Genomic DNA, 22,129 nt, shown 5'->3' on the forward strand with positions numbered 1-22,129 from the left:
ACAACCAACATCCAAAACAATGAGGTGGGTAATGTAATACTTGAACTTAAGCCATCTGGCAAGCTTTAGTGTAGTTGAAGTTGCTTTGGTTATTACTCTCTATCTATTATATGCAGCAACCTTGAGGGTTTTCTTGTAAACAAAGTAAATATCACTAAATAAAGTACACTCGACTGATTTAGAAGATATTTGTCCGCATTTGTAATCACAAGCATTTTTATTTTACATGTCTCACACACACACATACCTACTCCTTTTCTACATTCCGAGCAGAATCATTTTCCTAAAGGAAGTAGAGTTGTGGTGTGTGCTTTCCCACTAATTAAAACTTTGGTCCTTTGTTAAGTTAAATTTAACACTTTGATTCCAGGTTCTGCTTCTACACCTGGAAATTCTTTAATTCTACTACACATTCAGTTATAAGAATGTGATCATCAGCATATAGTAGTTTCCTCTGTTACGGTCTGTGATTAATATGAAGGGACAGCAAACTGAGCCCTGGTGAACTCCTACCTGTACACTAACTTTGTTGCTGTGCTTGTGGTAACTCACATTTTACTGATAGTACCCCTTAATATGCTTGTATGGCTCATACAAGCTTTTTGTTTAGCCCTGGCTTCCTTAGGAACCACCAAATCACAGAGTGAAGAACCCAGTTGAAGGCTTTCTCAGGCCAATGGCAGTTAAGTTCAGAGGTTTACTATTAACTAAATACTTCTACAGCTGTCTTTCAAGAAAGAAGGCATGAGCAGTACTTCTTCCTGGCACAAAACCAAACTGCATTTCGTCTAACCTAATTCTCTTCCTAATTAATTGGGTTATAACACTTTCCATAACTTTCAGGACCTGTTCCAAAGTTTGATACCATTGTAATTACTTCTATCTAAGAAATCGTCTTTAACATTAATGCAGTTGACTATAATGCTGTTAAGCAAGTTGCTAAGTATAACACCTTCTTGTACAACCTTATTAACTGTAGGCGTGACTAGGCCATATCCTCAATATTTTAAGCATCTCAGTAGGGACTCGTGATGCACCAGAGAGTTACCTTGCTTTTATATACTTAATTGCTTTAACTATCATACTGCAGTCAACTAGGGTAGCTGATTCCTCTATTGTATGTGTTAGGAACACTCACATTTACCTATATATACACACATATATGTATGCATAATACATACATACATACTTATATGCAGACATGGTTGTGTGGTAAGAAGATAAGAAGGGCATCCATAGAAGAACTGCCTCAAGAAATAATATTTGATCCATGATTGATGATGATATATATAGTTTATAGATAGGTGCTACACAGTGGGACTGAATCCGGAACCATGTGGTTGGTAAGCAAGCTACTTACCACACAGCCATTCCTGCGCCTATATATATACATATATAATGTGTATACAATATACACATAATATAAATATATGTAAGCATGTATATATGTATTTTTTGTAAAACATGTCTTATAAGACTAATCCAGGTGAAGTAGGTAGACATGACCTGGGCTAATAATAGTCAAAACCTATATATAATTACAAGTGTGTCTACGTGCAATTTACATGCAAACAAGTTATATATATATATATATATAAATATGTACATATCATATTCAGGTAAACAAAGTATGTTTGCATAAATGCCTGTTTTGTGTTCATGTCTCTTGTTTATCTATAGTCTAGAAACTGATAGAGTTGTTTTTCAAAAAGCATAGAAAGAAAATGTTTATATTTCTTAAATATATCTCTAAGGGTTTTCTCATCTTTTATCTTTTACTGGTTTCGGTTATTAGAATGCAGCCATGCAGAGGCATCACCTTGAAGAGTTTATAATCGAATGAATAGACCCTAGAACTTATATTTTTAAAACTTGATAATTATCCTATTGTTCTCTGTACCGAACCGTTAAGTTATGAGGACATAAACACACCAACACCAGTTATCAAACAGTGACACAAAGACACAGATAGATTAGATACAAATATATATGACAGGCTTTTTCCAGTTTCCACCTCTCAAACCCACTCACAAGGCTTTGGTTGGCCTGAGGCTATAATAGAATACATTTGACCAAGATGCCCGCAGTAGGACTGAACCCAAAACCATGTGGTTGGGAAGCAAACTTCTTACCACACAGCCATGCCCACACCTATGTCATATTTAAAATTATTTCTGTACTCCTAGTTCACACTGTGTTGTGCATAAAATATAGACTTAATGATGAGCCATCTAAGGTACAAATAGGCAGATAATAGCATATCTGATGACTGACATGTATAGTAGATGAACACACTGTACTACCAAATAGGTATGATTCCTCTGAGGAGTGAACAGAAAATCATGAAATGGTGCAATCATTATACATATATATACGTACAGATGCCACACAGTGGGACTGAACCTAGAACCATGTGGTTGGTAAGCAAGCTACTTACCACACAGCCACTCCTGTTCCCATAATTTAGAGTAACTGATAGAATAAGTATCATACTTCAAATAAGTACTGGGGTTGTTTTGTTCCACTAAACCCTTCAAAGCAGTGTCACATAATTACAGTCCCATGACAAAACAAGTAAAAGGAAGGATAGACAGACAGACAGACAAATAAAAAGATATTTGTGTTTTCCAACTTTCAAATAATTATATTTTTGTTTACTTTTCATATTGACTCTCCTGTAATAATAAATAGAAACACTTATTGACTTCCAGGGGCATATGAAAGTGAATTTTTTAACATAGTGACAAGTAGGTATTTCCCAGGTTAAAAAAACGTTTTTTCCTTTGCGAAAACAGTGTGTTTTTTATGGACTATTTTAATTCTTGCCACGTCATACATCCAATTATACTTGAGCTGAATGACTTGCACAAGAGATAGTTTCGTTGGAAAAATGTGTTCGTAATGACTAGTTAATAGCCATGCTTTGCTCACATTAATTAGGAATTCAGTAATAAATATTTGGTGGATCTAACTTCTTTAATGACAATGTCACACTGAAAGTTTTGCAGTATCTAACTGGCATAGACTGTATTTTCAAGAAAACACTTTCACCTTCTTTGCCTGGAAACCACCTACTTTAGACAAAATAAAAACATTGAGTTTCATGGTGTCCTGGAAACAAAGCAGTGTTGAAATGTTTTATTTTATACAACTCTAGCTTATTATGATAACTAAGTGCTAAATACAGTGGACTGAAGCCCATGCTAAGCAACATCTTTAACCACACTATCACATCTGCACCTATATTAACAATATATAAATTTTAGCTGTTACAAGTTTCAGTCATGCTGGGGCATTTCCATGAAGATTTTTAGACAAATAAATCAACCCCAGTATTTTCTTTTACTCTAAGCCTGATATACAGCTGGTCCCTTAGGCCGAATGTCAACATGACTTTGGTTACCAAACAGTGGAGATAGGGACAACACAAACACATATATACATCAATATATATGTGTGTGTGATGAGTTTCTTCCAGTTTCTACCAAATCTAGTCACAAGCCTTTGGTCAGCTTGGGGCTATAGTAGAAGACACTGGCCCAAGATGCCACGCAGTAGCACTGAACCCAAGGCTACATGATTAGGGAGCAAGTTTCTTAACCACAAGGAATATGTTATTCCATATAAATTACATATACCTTATTTGATAGTATTTAAGGTGCACTTTTCTTTTTCAAAATAATCACCCCAAAATAATCATACAAAGTTGGGTTTCCCATAAGCTGATGCCACATATGCACTGCTGGAATTGGTGCTGATGCATCTTTTATGCCATCAAATATGGTACATTAAACAATACATATGAAGTTACCTTCTTGAGCCATGCCGACACACAAGGGCCAATTTCCCAGTTTCATGACAAATATATATTCTGCACATGGACTGGACGCCTGGAGCAGCATGAAATGAAGTGTTTTACTCAAGAACACAAAGTATCGCCATGTCCAGGAATTGAAACCATAGTCTTACAATCACGTTTTTAACAATCCAGAAAGGAAAGATTCAGTTTAGGGCAGTCATGGTCAAACTGTGACCCACAAAACTTTCTGAATAGCATGACTAAATGAAAAATTTCTTCAAATTTTATTAGTACAGCCTGTCTGATGATGAGCCTTGTCTTATGTGGCCAGTATTTCGAAAAAGGTTGCTTATGACTGGTTTAAGGTAAGGGTTTCATCTTTGGGACTTAGAGTTAGGGTTTAAAGGCTAGGTTTATGCAAAGAGGGGAAATAATAGGGGGGAAAAATAATAAATTAGTGATGTTTTTTATTACCTCTTATGTTTAAAACATGTAGAAAAACAAATTTTTACCTTAAGTAAAAATTGCTGTAATACTTATGTAGTGCATACATGTATTACTAAAAAAAAATTTGAAGAAATTTTTCATTTAGTCATGCTATTCAGAAAGTTTTGTGAGTCAGTTTGGCTTTGACTGCCCTAAATATAATATACATATGTCCATGTATATACTTAGATACATATATATATATATATATATAATATATATATATATATATTATATATATATATATACATATATATATACGGAGTGTCCCAGAAGCCGCGCACCATTCTGGTTTTCATTTAAAATAATTAAAGCATTCTATTTTATTATATATTTTTTCTGCATGTTTTATTGTAGAAGATGCTCAATTTGAGCATTTGTTACGATTAATTTCAATAAAGTGTTTTTGAAATCAAAAAGGGTGTAATCTTTTAAAAAACCAGGGTGGTGAGCGACTTCTGGGACACCCTGTATATATATATATATAAATGTATGCATATATATGTGTATATATATACATCATCATTTAAGCATGGTATTTTATATACCTTTCTTTGTCACATATGTAGATATGGATGATATATGTATTCGCTGTTAAGATAATGCAAACTTATCTAGCATTGCATCTAATAAATTAATATATATGTGCTACTTTCTTCTGTTTCCAACACCAAATTTCTCTCTCTATCATCATCATCATTTTAACATCCACTTGTCCATGCTTGCAAGGGGAGGGGGACTCAAACAAAAGTGGAGGCACATTTTCTATGGCCAGATGCCCCTCTTGTCACAGACTCATTTGTTTCGTAGATATCTTTTAATGGAAGATTAAAAATGAATATCTCTTATATGGTGTTGACATGTGTTTTCAAAAATTACACGTGACGTTAAGGCGGGGAGGTAAACACACATACATACACATCACTTTGCGTTTATAAATTTACTCTAAGTTGGCCCGAGGTAATAGAAGACACTTGTCTAAAGTTCCACGCAGTGGGACTGAACCCGAAACTACATGGTTAGGAAACGTGCGCGCGCACACACAGACAAACATACATACATATACAAACATAAATACACACACACATTCTATTAGCAAAAAAAAAATCTTGAAATAAAGCTAAATGACACACACGACCATTCAGGCCATTGCCATCAAGATCATATTTAATGAGTTTACTGTATACAGTGCTAAGAGCCCCATTATTTTAGCTATCTTTACTCATCAAAACCGTCAAATTACACATCCCTTCTTATCTGTGTGTATGTGTGTGTGTTAAAAAGCTGAAACTACTGTTCCTGCTGTTTGGTAGTTTCGTTTTGTTTTGGAAATATTTATCTCAGACTACCCCTGTTTAATCTTCGCTTGCATCGTAAGAGATGGTATTACGGGGCCCGAAAGTGCTTTGGTTGTTATTTCTAGACTGTACGACGATCACGTAGACCTCGATCAAGTGCTTTGGTTGTTATTTCTAGACGATACGACGATCACGTAGACCTCGATCACTTTGGCAACAAACAAGCCGCACGTTGTAATGCTTGTGTTATGTTGTGGTGTGGTGTGCGCGTGCGAGAGTGCTTCTCTCCTCCTCTCTCTCCCTCCCTCTCTATATTCGTGTATAGTGGAGGAGTACGTGCGTGTGCGCGTTGGTTTTTTTTTTTGGTTCTAAGTCATGTTGATGTTATTTTGTTGTTCAGCAGTCAGCCTCAATTTCTCGCAGGCCTATGATCATAGACGTTCCTATGACCATCCTGTTTTATTTTTAGTTGAGACACGTAGCTGCTATTTTTAGTGTAGGCTGAGGTTTTCCCGTGGCTGATGTTTCTGTGTTATTTAGGTGAACAGCAAGTAAACAAAGGGAGATGTGGGGACTGATATAAACAAACCCTATACCCCGATAAATTTATTCATTAATATTTAAGAAAATGTTTGGCGAAGTTTCGCATGTCGTAGCACAGATTTCCGTCGATTTCCGTAAAAAACTTTTATTTTTTTACATAAGTAATGAGAGCGAAAGAGACTAAGAGGAAGCGATTTTATGACGAGAAGGTTTCTCTTTGAAATCGGCCTGTGTGTGTTTGATGGGGTGTGGGAGACAGACAGTATGTTGTGTAAGTGAAGTGCTTCTGTTAGTGTGTGCGAAGAGACAGAGAGAGTAATGTGTGAAAGAGAGAGATAACTGATTTTTTACTCGGTGTATGTGTATATGTATGTATGCATGTATCTATGTATGTGTGTGTGTGTATGTATGTATGTATGGCCGATTCATCGTAATTTTTTACTCGGTGTATGTGTATATGTATGTCTGCATGTATGTGTGTGTGTGTATGTATCTATGTATGTGTGTATGTGTATGTATGTATGTATGGTCGATTCAGTGTAATTTTTTACTCGGTGTATGTGTATATGTATGTCTGCATGTATGTGTGTGTGTGTATGTATCTATGTATGTGTGTATGTGTATGTATGTATGTGTGTATGTATGTATGGTCGATTCAGTGTAATTTTTTACTCGGTGTATGTGTATATGTATCTATGTGTGTGTGTGTGTGTGTAAGTATGTGTGTGTGTATGTATGTATGTGTGTGTGTATGTATCTATGTATGTGTGTGTGTGTATGTATGTATGTATGAATTATAAAAGTTAGAACCCAAGAAATGGAAAAACGCAAAAATGTCAGGTATACGTGGCAGACCAACAATGAGAAGACAAGAAAAGGAAGGGATTTAATGGGGAATTGTAGCTTAATTTTATTTTTACTACTGAATAAATTATACCCACTAAAATATTACTTTTGTTCCCCAAAGTATATTTTCCAATCGCACACACAATTTCAATAACACGAATAGCAATCATCTATATATATAATATAAATATATATTCTTTAACTTGTTTGTTATTTGACTGCGGCCATGCTGGAGCACCGTCTTATAAATGTAGATTATATACATTTACCCATTTATATTATATTTATTGTGTACAGTATATGATACAGATATAACATAGATTATATATATATTGTTGTTTTCATGTCCAGTTATATATAATAAAATCAGTTTTGCATTAATCTTATTCTTTTTAAACAAGAATGTTGAATGACTTCGAAGTTTCAGCCAGCTAAGCTATATATATATATGTATAAACATAAAATATACATACATATGTGTGTATAAACGTAGAATATACATACTTATGTGTGTGTGTATATATATATATATATATATATATATATATATGTTGTTATATTTCGGAATGGTCATTTTGCCAGTTTAGCCAATATATATATATATATATATATATATATATTATATATATATATATATATATATATATATATATATATATGTATGTATATATATATATATATATATATAATATATATATATATATATGTATATATATACGTAGCCCCAGCATGGCCACAGCTCAAGAGCTGAAACTGGAAAACATAAACATAAATAAACATACATATGTAAATGCATATATATATATATATATATATACACACACACATACGCACGCGCACTATTCACACAGATAGACACGTGTGTGTGTGTGTTTACATTTATGTATTAATCGCAAGGGAGGCATCCTTTGTTGACATTAAAAAATTGTTCCATGTTACAAACAAAAGAAGTATGGAACTAAAATATAATTAGAAAAACAGAATATTACCACTTTATTAGAATGCATTTTTTCCTCATGATAATTATGTATATTAATTTGATTTAAATAAAGATATATATTCGCAATGGGCCAACAGTAGCCTTTTATAAAGTAAATATATAGGCCAAACCCGTGCCAAAGAAACCACCGGTGAATTATATTATTATTGAATAATCTTCGCTCCCAAGTCAATACTGTTTTAAAATACCCTACCATGACCATCCTGCCTCTATTTTATATATTCAGTATATGTGGCACTATATCCATATATTTATATATATATATATATATATATATATATATTTATTTATTTATTTGACAGACCCCGATCTAAGGAGCTCTGACCCTTTGTTATTTTCTTTTAGAATATATACTATAATTATATTTATTTTACTTTTTGAAAGATAGTAGATAGCCTGTAAATAGGATATTTGGTTGCTATTTTCAGTAATATGATCGGCCACGTAGTATTATGATGACTTGAGTGAACGACTAGTTACTTTGTTTTGTTTAAGTACATATAACTCTTATAAAACTGAATTTATTATTAAGGGAAGAAAATAAACAAAGCCATGAAAAATGCTAAAAGTAAATATTTGCTGCCAACTAAGTGTCCAGAACTTTTGGGAAATTTTAAAAGAAAAAGATTAATAGAATCTTTATTTTCCAAACTCTTCACGTAGCTCTCTGAATTAAAAATAATCTAATAAACAAATCATATTATATATATATATATATATTTGTTCCTATATGGAAGGGAACTTTCAACACCTTTTATAACTTATATAGCTGTATAATTTTGTTCCAACTTTAAAAATATATACATATACAACCAATACTTTCTTCCTAAGATTTCTTTATCTTAAAATACATCGACCTTCTTGTTTGAGAATTATATATATATATATATATATATAGAGAGAGAGAGAGAGAGAGAGAGATATAGATATATATGCACACACAGCAATCTTTGCTAACTTTTTCTTTCTTTGAGAATTCTTTTCAGCTACGAACATCAACTGTGTAACATATGTGTAAAAACTAAAATATACGAGCATATTTTGCCATTAGATTTATTTTTCGGTATCGAAATTGCACACACACATATAGTCTAATTACGGTAGCCGGCAAAACTTCGGAGTCATAGTCCCCTTGCAATTTAATCGGAATAAAATAAGATTATTTGTACTGAATCAGTTTTTTTCTTTCTCTTTAGCCTTTATGATGTCTATATGTGTGTGTGCGCGCGTGGGAGTTTCATAGTTTTGTATAATATATATAAATATATGTATATATATATATGTATATATATATATATATATATATATATATATATATATCACGATGTGTTACCGCTACTGTATATAACTCACTTTGATATTTATCATTATATATATATATATATATATGTATGTATGTATGTATATAATTACATGTATGTGTACACAAAACTACGAAACTATAGCTAATTCTTATATTTTTTTTCTCTGTATAATTCAGAGAGCTACATAAAGAGTTTGGAAAATTAAAAAAAACCCAGAACAGTGAAATAAAATATTCTGAAAGGATTAGAAATTATACATACATACAACTCCCTCCCTTTCATCCTCTCCGGCACTGATTAAAAAGTACCAAGTACTGAGAGATGAGTTAATTTTATTCCCTATGAAATTATTTCTAATGGACTTTTAGTTTCCGAACAAACATATATATATATATATATATTATATACAAACACAAGAATAGAGGAAAGAACTAAATCTACCAAGTTTGCTATTTATGAAACTACATAAAAAAAAAACACACACACAACGAAACTAATAAGAATTCTTTGAAACAAACCAGCTGTAATATATTATATTTATATTAGATGGTATAAATATAAATATATATATATATGTATATATACATGTATATATTTTCATCAAATGTACGGAATTAATTTAACATCACCGGTGGAAGCTTTTTTTTTTAGTTGAAACTGAGAAAAACAAATAAACTATAGAATTTTGAGAGAAAAGAGCCAATATGGCTGACAAGACGGTAGCAACAATAAAAATTACATACTAAATACAGTCTGGTATGTATGTGGTGGGGAATATATATTTCTGTGTGTATGTGTGGGTGTAAGTACTTAGATATGAGAGTATCACCATAGATGTATGCATGTGGCTGCGTATGCAATGGGGGGGGGAGAGAAGGGAGGAACATGGATGCGTATCTTCGTGATTGGATATGTGTGTGTTTCTGTGTGTAGGATGGGGGGGAAAGGTGCGTAGAGTGATGTGTGCGCGTATCATCGTGGAAGTATCTAGGTGTTTGTATGTATGTGCGTGCGCATTTAGTGTATATACTGATGTATGTATATATATATATATGTGTATGTGTGTATCTGTGTGTGTGTATGTGTGTATCTGTGTGTGTGTGTATGTGTGTATCTGTGTGTTGTGTGCTTCGCCGTATGCAAATGTAACATGAGTGTTGTTGTGTATGTAGGGAAATCTGTGTCATAACATTGACTGCTGAGTTAACAACCATATATGGTATGAAAATGGGGGGAGAGGGTGAATAGCCGAATCTGATTGGATAGCTAGACAAAATCGTCATCGTTTTATGACGTCAGTTCCCTTATATTATTGCTCGTCCTACTCCTCTGTCGTTTGGCGTTAGTTGTGTTCCTGTTGTTGATATATACGTCCATTACGCTTCTGCAGTTCTCTCTCTTCCTACCTTACTGGCGACCAAACAAAGAACCACTTTTTACAGCTCTCAAAGAAAACCAAGAAAAAACAAAAAACCCACCAAAGTATATATATATACCAAACAGACTGTTGTTGGATAGAGAACAAAATTGATTCTTTTTCCCCCCTATTTGTCTGTTATCTTCACGCAAGAAAATCTACGTTTTTTTTCTCTTTTCTTCGGAAGCGTAAACTTAAGCCAACTGTTTTAGAAAAAGCCAGAAAGTTCTTCATAATTCTAACAGTATTCAACTGAACCTCTACCGAAACACCAACAAGAAAAAGAAAACCAATAATTATATAATTTAATTTTTTTTAAATTGCTTCTGCGTTGTGCTAATCCCTTCTTTTGACTGAAGTTCCATCTCTGAATGTTTTTGTCAGCACGATGATGAACGAAGTAGCAAGCGCTACCGAATTTCTGTCCAGTATTCTCAGGACCCACTCCATATGTACGGAGAAAACAGATTTATTCAAATGTTACCTACAGTCCCTTCTTCTGAGTCACTATAGAGATCATTGGTTCCCGGAGAAACCCAACAAAGGCAGTGGCTACCGATGCCTCCGGATGAATCACAAAATGGATCCTCTGATTAAAGTAGCTGGCGAGAGGTGCGGATTTACAGAGGAAGAAATCTTCACATTCTTCCCTCGTGAATTGACTGTGTGGATAGATCCACTGGACGTTTCTTATAGAATCGGTGAAAACGGCAGCATAGGAATACTTTACCGGGGCACAAGTTCCAGTAGTTTGGAGTCTTGTAGCACGCCCGGCAACAACACTACGTACACTTCTAACTTCTCTTCCTCCATCTCCAACAGTTCCATCATCACACCGAGACCAAACAATAACACCAACAACAACAACACCACTACCAATCTCACCATCTCCTCACCATCAACATCTCAGTCAGAGTCTAAAGGGACTGCCCTACTTTCCTCTTGTAAGGATCAATTTATCAATTCCTTACCCATTACCGGAGATTCAATGAAACACTTGGCCACTTGTGTATTTAGTTAAATCTCCTTCCATAAAAGAAAAAAAAAATATTTTTTTTAAAAGAAAGCTGGAAGAAAAAACTACTTCCTAACTTTTTTTAGAAAAAAAAAATTTACCAACAAAAAAAAAAAAATTTACATTTGTACATACGACGGATCTCTTGACTTGTTTTCGTTTCACGGACTCTGAATTAATTGGATGATGGTTATTTCAAGCTTTTGAGATATATAATAATCTATTATATTAAGGAAAAAGACTCCCATTTATAGATTGAAAAAAAGAGTAATTTTGTAGTAAAATGAAAAGCAACAAAAAATATTTTGGCCATCTTGGTATTGGGGAACAAAAAAGAAACTCTTCTCGACACTGGTGGGGGGTAAAAGAAAACTTTCAACATTTTTACCTCAAGAGATTTTTTTTTTTCCTCCCTCAGTGTAAACATCGAAAGGGTAGTAATATTAAGTTGTTTTTTTTTTTCAAGGTGCTCGGTTGATCTACAACCGTATTCCCCTCCCCTCAAAATTCTGTTCCCCCACCCCCTCTCAAAACTTCAATCCATTGATAAATTTTTTTCAAAAAGTCTTTCATGAAATCATCCTGACCTCTGCATTCAATTTAGTCTTTTTAAAATGTCTGTACGAGATGCCAATTGCAGAAACTTTTATTTTATATAATTTTTTTTTTAGTAAAAATGAAAAAACAAAAAAGAGAATTGCAATAAAATTGTAATGAATTTATTTAAAATGTTTCTTTTTAATTTATATTTTTGTTTGGGAGATTTATATATTTCCAATTGTGGTTAGATTTAATACCTAACTTTAAACTTGACCACCTTTTTTTTTTTTTTTGGTTAAATTAATGATAGGTAGAACTAAATTGTCACTTTCTCTTGTTAATAACCATCAATATGGTATGTATATACTTTTTTTTTATCACCTTTTTCTTTGTCTTACTAAACTGATATATGTTTTACTAAAGAAAACAAACATCTCTCGTAATGGTTGGACAGTTTCGCTATTTCAATCACTTCAAACAATGAAACTTACGATTTCTTCATTTTTGCCTGAAGAATGGTTAAGTCATCTAAAAATTCCCGACTTCGATCAATCAGACCAGAAAACCGTTTCCCATACATTCATTTCCCATTCCCTGTATAGAAATATACTTAAAATTATAGGGGTTTTTCCATACTCCCGTCACTATACAGAAATCAATATTTGTCTTTGAGTGCGCGTACAAAGTTAAATATTTCCCCCCATTTCCTGCAGATGGAATGAATACCATTGAGATATTTTCTTGGCTTCCCCTCGTAATAATAGCAGCAGCGTCAGGATAGATGACTAAATATCGAAATATGACAATCGACCGTGGTTGCTATGTAATATAAAGGAGCCACTTCCTCTCCCCTATCAAGCAAGGAATAATAACACCTATTTTTAGATCTCTCTCTCTCTTTGCTACTATTTACTCACTTAGTCACAATATATATAGATAATACACATATAGTAACTGATTAATTAGTCTAATAGTGTACAATTTTTTTTTATTTGGTTGGTTATTTTAATACTCCATTTCATAAAGAGCAATTTCGAGAAAATTTGAGGTGGAAAAAAAAAAGCCCAGTGTCCTCTCATGCCATTTGAACTGGCGACGGCGAAATCGATCGTCTTAAACTATTTATTGAAGCTTTTTATTATTGAATGTCAAAAAGTTAATTTTTAATGGTGATACGTAACTTATTTTTGGAAGCTAATTTGTACGCACAGTCTTTTGACTTTTTATTTTTCTAATTCATCGGTACGCTAAATAATTAGATAAACTTTGGAATTTTGCTTTGAGATGCCACTATTCTGACTACCGATAACTTTTCTGATCTAGCATCGGAAGTTATAAACTCAATAAAAAGTTGATTAACGCAATCTGTTTTCTATGGAGCCAAAAAATAGCAATCAGTTAGTTTAGATTTCGTAATTATTGGCGGGATCATCTGTCCGTTTATCTTTTCCCTCCTTCGCTTGAAGCCTCCTGGTAAACAAAAGTCCGCCTTTTATTTTACTGGTAATTCATTAGATGTATACAAACTCTCATGCATACACACACACACACAGGTACCGTATACAATGCGCGCGCGCACACACACACACACACACACACACACACACACACACGCACTGACTGACTGGAAGTGTATGTAACAGTTTGGCTGTCATCGTGGTGGTGGGGGCGACGTCCTCTGCCGCCGCCGTCTCTATTGTGGAAACTTGGCCAACAACTACTAAACAGGAGATTAACAGATGTTTACAAACACAAAGGAAATGTCAATAGTACCATGGAATAGTTAGGGTTTATTTGTTTATTTATTTAATTTTGGTACTTTTAATTTTGTTTCGTCAATGAAATTGGTTGATGCCGAGCTGAAAAAACGTATTTAAAGATTTTGCGCAAAATGGATTATTTTGGTTATTTTGCTATGCAAAGTTTTAATTTGAATCCTTTCTTTCAGGTCTACAGTATTGTGTGGAAGATATAATTATGGGTATTTTACCTAATTATGTACTGACAATTAACCCAATATTCTTACTGTGATGCATTATGATTTTAGTCATTTTGAAATTGTTTGAAAGTTTTCTTAGACACCTAGTCGCCGACTTTTAACTGTTTAGCGTGCTAATTAATCATATTGCTTTCGCCCACTAATTACCCTATCCGAATTAGTCTCTCAAGATTCACCCGGTTTAATATAAACGAATTCAACACATGTAAAACTAGTTTTATTTCGTCACCTGATGTTTATTTATAACGGATCTTAATGTGTACGTGGCTAGAATTTTTTTTTTCTCGAATCTGAATTGCCATCTAAATTGAGAAAATGGAATCGTGTATTTTTAGTCACATCGTGAAGTCGGGTTCCATGAATTAAAACTGATGGCTTTATCTCCTACCTTGAATTCGTAGGTTGTTCAAGTGAAATACTTCAATTTCATCTTCAGTAGCTCTACATTTTAATTAGTAATTTGAATTGACAATCTGGCTGACTTGACAACATATTGCTTTTCTGTGGGTATAGCATTAACAAAGCGGCCTTCTTTCGCATCATGGTCTTGCCGGAGGCACTTTAATTATTGATCTATTATTCGTATATTGGCTTAATTGGAATTTTGGAGAGTTAAGCGTAAAAATTAGGGTTTTTTTAATTTTATTTTATTTTTAAGACGTCGCAAATTAGAATTTACTGATAGTCTAGGGTTAATTTTAACCAACGATGATAGTGCTTGGACACAAGCAGCATTTTATATTTATTGCTTAAAATATATTTTCTCTCCTGAACATTTAATGTAAGAAGTAATTTTTCTTTGACAATACTAAATCAAGTGAATTTACAAAAAGGTTTTTTTTAATACAGATTAGAAAATTAGCATTAAATCTCTCGGTTCTTAGCTCAGTGATTACCGATTATTAATTACATTAAAAGGCAGAGGATTTCCATCATACACACTAATTTCTACGAGAATTCCGGTAGTTTTTCTTTCGTATTCTAATTACCTACAAATTGGAGATTACCATCTTATTGCATCTGGCTGCTATTGGTCTATATTCGTTCATAAAATGAGGAAAATACAATTTGGATTGCATTGTTTTCATGGAAAAAAAATTGCCCGCTGCAGGGCTTTGTTTTTAATTGATAAATGCCAAGATCCAAAACAGCTGCTTCAGCTGAGCTGGCAAGATTATGAAAGGAACAAAAAAAAAAGTGCAGTCACATCATTACTTGACCTAGCAGAAACAGCCAAATCTCCATCTCAGCCCATTGTTTAAAAAAAAAAAAAAATCAAAGTTAGCTTGGAATCTTAGCTACAACAACAATAACATTTTAGCTTGTGTAATTAATTACTGGAAGTTCATTTCTTTTGTAACCAGAAATTTTCAACTTGGAAAACTGAAGCTTAGACAAATGATCCACTAAAATTGGCATTGGCCACACAACAAATTTATTTGCAAAATAGATGAAATGAATTGAATTAACTTTGTTGTATATATACATACTTGAAACTTATTTTACCAGGTATGTCACAGTAGTTTGAAACCAAATATTCCTTGAATACTATCCTACCATCTTAGAAAAGGCTCATGTGAAAGTAAGCTTGATTCCTGGTTCAGTCATTTCATTTTCCTGGTTTTCTTTCTACAGTTTCCAACTAAGTCAAAAGAAGGGCTCTCACATTATCCTGACATATTTTGAGATTATATATTTCATTTTATACTGAGAAGAAACTGAAATTTATTTTTTATAATTCTTTTTTTTAGGTCTCTTGTCCAAGATTTGATCTTGGTGTTGTAAACTACCAAAGCTACTTGGTCACTTTCAAGTTGAATTTTCATTTTTTACTCTTTAATTTGTACCCTTCTCCCTTTACTGACTGGATTTGGATTCAATGTGGAGAAAGGACAAAACTAAATATTGCAAGGTATTAAAAGTTAGATTTTTACTTTTCTACTAACATGCAGTATTAACTGAATTAAGTATCAGTCTTTTGACTACACTGTCCTGAGAGAAAGCATTGAATTTCTCTAACTTCCATTTTAATTTAGCATTTTTAGAGCAGAATTGGGTGGGGGATGAAACTGGTTAAATGCAAAGTAATTTGAAAGTGATTGAGTAGCTTGATTGGTTTACTTTGTACTAGGATCAATTTTTGGTGAAGAAGACTTATGAAAAATTTTAATTTCTTTCAGTATAAAATATTTTCTCCTATAGCCTGAAAATGTGTCAGCTAGTAGAATGTGACTTCCTAAATATTGACTGGAAGTTGAAGAAAGATCAACAAAACAAAATTGACTTGGGATTAAAACTCCCATTTTTAACCTAAATAGGCTGCAGTTTGAAGTGACTGTAGAAGCTTCAGTCAGCAGTGTGATTTAACAAAGGCTGTCACTGCACACCCAAAAGGTTTCAACTATAATATACTGTATAGCTTGTGATAGGATTGCTAATATGGGTAGAGGCTACTCCTCACTTTACAAAGAACATCATAATTTATTGCATTCACACAATTTCACAAATATAATTCTAGAATTTTTATTTTCTGAATTATCGAACAAAGCAAGAAAAGTCATATGTTGCTGTTTTATCCTTACATATAAAGAAGGCTGTTTGTCAGGAAAGAACTTAAAACTGAAAAGAGTTGATTCTGTTCACTTGATGTACATCAGAAAGTTGCAAACCTATCATAAGAAGCAGTGTGGCAAACAGCATAATGCATCCAGAAAAATGTCAGTAAAACTGATAGTAACAACTAGGATAAAAACAATGTCCCAGGTACACAAAATACATTTAAAAAATACTGCACAAGAAAAAATAAACTGTAGGCATGGGTGTGTGGTAAGAAGCTTTCTTTCCTAACTACATGGTTCCAGGTTCAGTTTCACTGCTTGGCACCTTGGGCAGTCTTCAATAGCTTTGGCTGAATGAAGCCTTGAGTGGATTTGGTAGAAGAAAACTGAAAGAAGCCCATGATGTACATGTGTGTTTTTTTGTATTTGTCTCCCACTATTACTTGATAACTGGTGTTAGTGTATTTATATCTGCTGTAACTTAGCAGTTTAGCAAATGAATACAATAGAAGTACCTGGTTTTTAAAAACAAAAAGTACTGGCATTGATTTGTTTGACTAAAAATGTTCTTCAAGGCAGTGCCCCAGCATGGCTACAATCTACTGACGGAGACAAGTAAAAGATAAAAGTTGATGACAAATATCTAAATTCAAAACTAAAAGAATTAAAAAAAACTGGGATTGATTGATTTTTATATAGTGATGGTTCAGGAAATGTTCTTAGTACCAAAACACTGAAGACCCAGCTTTCCAGATCATACTCAAAGACTAGACAGAACCTGTCATACAATGTGACACAACAATTCCACAATGTTGCTACTGCTTAAAACAGCAAGATATTCAGTTCATACCCCATATGGTACTTATTTTCAGTCAGGTGGACTGAGCCAATTTTAGAATTAATTACTTAGTATACAGTGTTGTTGGTGGTGACAGGTTACAAACCACTGACCATTTAGCTGAGTGTCTTCTACACTATTCACTAAGCCCTCAATGCTCTCACAAGTGAGTGGAAATTAATGATATATTACTAAATACTTCTAGGAGAAACATGTAAGGACAATGGATGTTGCTTACTACTTAAAATGTATTTTAAGTTTGTCAGTCCTAGTTGAGTAGACCTTTAGTAAAAAATCATTCCAGCTATGACAATACCAGTTTTTTTTTATTTAATTTAATTTTTTTTTTTTTTTCATAATTAATATAAGTAGGGCTATGCCAATCAAATGCATTTTTCCTTTTAGTGAGATAATAGCATGTGACTTGAGGGAAATTTGACTGCTATTTTCAGCATGGTGAGTGAACATGTACAGGCTCCTCGATTCATGGTGGTCTGTATTAGAGGAAAGTGAAAGACTTGAGAGAACCTGCTAGATTTCATCTTAAAACATTGAACTCTTAAATGAGATGACATGACATCCACACACATAGGGAGCTGATGATGTCTCAAGCCAGCCCTGATCAAGCAGTCGTATAGCTTGTAGACAACTGACAAACCATAGATCCATTTTCTCATCCTGTACCATGTCTTTGTCCAGCTGACAGTTATAATATTTGATCAGAAATTCAATGATAAAAGGCAAAGACATAAGGGTGCAGTGTGACAGTATGAGTATAGCAAAGAAGCCTTTATGCAGGCTTGCAAGAAATTGATACCAAATCTCCCTCAAACACTTCTCTACCAATACTTATACTGGTAGGTCAGAGAATTTTGTCAGGATTTTCTACTTGGTATTCCATCATCATGTGTCTAAAAAGTGGTAAAATTCATTCAAATTTCAAAAATTTCAGGCAAGACTGCTTCCCAACAACCTGGTTCCAGGTTCAGTCCCATTGCATGGCACCTTAGGCAAGTGCCTTCTACTATAGCCTTGTGAGTCAATTTGGTAGATGGAAACTGAAAGAAGCCCATCATATATCAGTTTGTCTGTCCCCACTGTTTCACAACTGGTGTTGGAGTGCTTATATCCCCATAACTTAGCTTAGTGGTTCAGCAAAAGAACTGATAGAATAAGTACTAGGTTTAAGACAACAAAATCTGGGGTTGATTTGCTTGACTAAAACCCTTCAAGACACTGCCCCAATATGGTTGCAGTCAAATAACTGAAACAAGTAAAAGATAAAAGAACAGTTGTAGGGGAAGAATTGTGATGATAGGGAAAAAAACCCTGTGATAAAAAAACATTTGTTGTGCTAATTCAAACAACATTGGAACAGTTTAAAATACTTGAGAAAAAAATGAATAAATTAATCTGACAACCCAATATCATCATCATCATAATCATTTAAATATACACTTTTTCATGCTTGCATGGGTTGAATGGAGTTTATTGAGACAGATTTTCTATAGCTGGATGTTCTTCCTATCTTCAACCTTTACCTGTGTCCAAGAAATATTTCCCCATGATCAGACATATATTTTGCAAGATATTGAAATGTTTACAACTTTATGCGATGTCAAGACAGAGGAGACACCAACATGCATCTACATACACATATATATATTATACATATATATGTGTGTGTATATATATATATATATATATTACATGTATATATGTATATATATATATATTACATATATATTATATCTAATATATATGTGTGTGTATATATATATATATATATTATACATATGTATATAATTATATATATATATATACTCTTTTACTTGTTTCAGTCATTTGACTGCGGCCATGCTGGAGCACCGCCTTTAATCAAGCAACTCGACCCCAGAACTTATTCTTTTGTAAGCCCAGTACTTATTCTATTGGTCTCTTTTGCCAAACCACTAAGTAATGGGGACATAAACACACCAGCATCGGTTGTCAAGCAATGCTAGGGGGACAAACACAGACACATGCATACATATATATATATATATACGACAGGCTTCTTTCAGTTTCTGTCTACCAAATCCACTCACAAGGCTTTGGTCGGCCCGAGGCTATAGTAGAAGACACTTGCCCAAGGTGCCACATAGTGGGACTGAACCCGGAACCATGTGGTCGGTAAACAAGCTACTTACCACACAGACACTCCTGCGCCTATATATATATATATATAACGGAAGGTTTACGAAAATAAACAAAAGACGAAGGCAGGTGGAGTACAAACAAATAATGTATTAGTATGGCGCTCAGGAATAGAAATAAAACAAGTCTTTTACATTTCGAGCCTACACTCTTCGACAAAGATACACAGAAAAGAAACAAGGAGAGAAAAAAATTGCGTGTAGGGGCTAGCGATCCAACATGGCGTTCCATATATATATATAATATCATATATATATATATAATATATATGAGTAAATATAATATGTGACAAATATTCAGTAGCCATGCTAAAACTCCGAGTTTTATCATGGCTACCGAATAATTGCCACATATATTTACATATAAATTCCTCTATTTACATAATATTGAGGTCTCTTTCATTCATTTGTCATCATGTCATTTCTATCAATGTATAATATATATTATATATATTTCTAAACTTCGGTGTGTGGTGAAGCAAATCTTTGCTGAACCCTTTTTATTAGTATTACTTAAACTTACCGTGAAATGGTCCTTTTTTCATACCGAATTCTACTTGGTGAAATTATTAATTACTTCTTAATTAATTAATTTTACCCTTTGTTATTAGCGATAATATATATATATATATATATATATATATATATATATATATAGATAGATAGATAGATTGGAAGAAAGACGGACAGACATCCATACATCTACATTACATATATGTATATATATATATATATATATATATATATATGTGTGGATGTGTATATATACATATATGTATATAGATACTGTTATGTATATATATGTGGATGTGTGTATATATATATATATTTATATGTATACATACATAGATACATATACAATGGGCTTCTTTCGGTTTCTGTCTACCAAACCCGTACACAAAGCTTTGATTGTCTTAAGGCTATAAGTAGCAGGTCCTTGCCCAACATGGCACACAATGGAAATGAACCCAAGACCATATGGCTAGGTTGGGAATTACACTTCTTAACCACACAGTCATGTCTGTGCTTATATATACACAGGGGACAATTAATACTGCCAGAAAAGAAGACAGAATGCTCATAGCTAGAAGACTGGTATAACAATATGTATTTGACACAGAAATATTTATCACATGTATTATAAACATTGCCAAAGAACAACTGGTTATGAATCGAAATGGAGATAAAATACAATAAATACACCCAAAATGGTCTTTTACAAAATATTCCCACAAGCAACATTTGAAAATAATCCAGAAAATATACAATGGTAGGGGAAATTGTCAGTGAAACTGGTAATAACAACAACAATAATAATGATGATGATGATGATAATAATAATAATAATGCTTTATGTTTCATTAGAATACATTTAAAAATAAACACTTTGCACATAAAAAATAAACCGCGTAAACAAAAGGCATCAAAAGCTCCATGGGATTAAATGATTTTATCATTTAGGCCACCCCGCCTTGACAGTCATGTGGTTGATGATTCAGGAAATAGTCTTATTATCAGAACACCAAATACACAGCATTCCTGATCAAGACTAGACAGACTACTTTTTACATTGTGGAGGTTAGTTTTATTATATATATATATAAAAACTAGCATTCAGAATGTAGGTGTCACAAATGACATTTGTAAGCCTATAGGAAATGAGATTACATTAAAAATGCAGGTCTTCAAAATAAAAAACTAGCAAAACTAAATACATTATTATGATGAACATGTATGTATCTGCACATTGGACCACTGAACTCAACAAATTTTTTTCATTCTCTCTCTATTTCCTCTTATACCTTTCTGTCAAAGAGCATAGGCTCAAAATGTAAAAGACTTTTCCATTTTTCCCGTGCATCAAACTAATGCACTTTCCTCATCTTTGTTTTTTTTCTATAAATTTTAACTATGTATATATATATGAGTGGACAAATGAAAGAAAGGGCACTCAACATATTTATTGGGAGTTACATGTATTATTCAAAACAGTTTGATTTGGATTAAGTGCTACTTCAAGGTTTGAAGCCCCTGACAGAGTCTCTCCTCGGGCCGGTGAGATGCTATCAACATAATGATTGGTCTGGCTGAAGCCAAAACTATTCAAGACTCTGAGGTACGAAAATCTGCTTTAAATGTCATCATAAATTGTGTCTGGGGACCAATGGAAAGGGTAAATGTAATATTCTAATTACCGACTTACTGACACTTGTGCTGGTGGGATGTGAACAAAACATTCGAGCAAGGTTGTTGCCAGTGCCGCTGGACTGACTCCTGTGCAGGTGGCACAT

At 33.4% G+C, this 22,129-nt stretch overlaps 1 protein-coding gene across 1 annotated transcript; it reads left to right on the plus strand.

Annotated features, from left to right (window-relative positions):
• Window positions 1–10,594: 10,594 nt before the first annotated feature.
• On the plus strand, window positions 10,595–11,973 carry LOC115212969 (protein BTG2-like). The gene has a single exon (XM_029781831.2). It carries the CDS (start codon window positions 11,082–11,084, stop codon window positions 11,712–11,714), a length of 633 nt encoding a protein of 210 aa, XP_029637691.1. The 5' UTR covers window positions 10,595–11,081; the 3' UTR covers window positions 11,715–11,973.
• Window positions 11,974–22,129: the final 10,156 nt, after the last annotated feature.

The sequence above is a fragment of the Octopus sinensis genome, linkage group LG6 (assembly GCF_006345805.1).
Source record: "Octopus sinensis linkage group LG6, ASM634580v1, whole genome shotgun sequence".
Lineage (NCBI taxonomy): Eukaryota > Metazoa > Mollusca > Cephalopoda > Octopoda > Octopodidae > Octopus > Octopus sinensis.

Coding starts and splice junctions, on each gene's coding strand:
- LOC115212969 (XM_029781831.2), top strand. CDS start 11,082: ATGATGAACGAAGTAGCAAGCGCTACCGAATTTCTGTCCAGTATTCTC.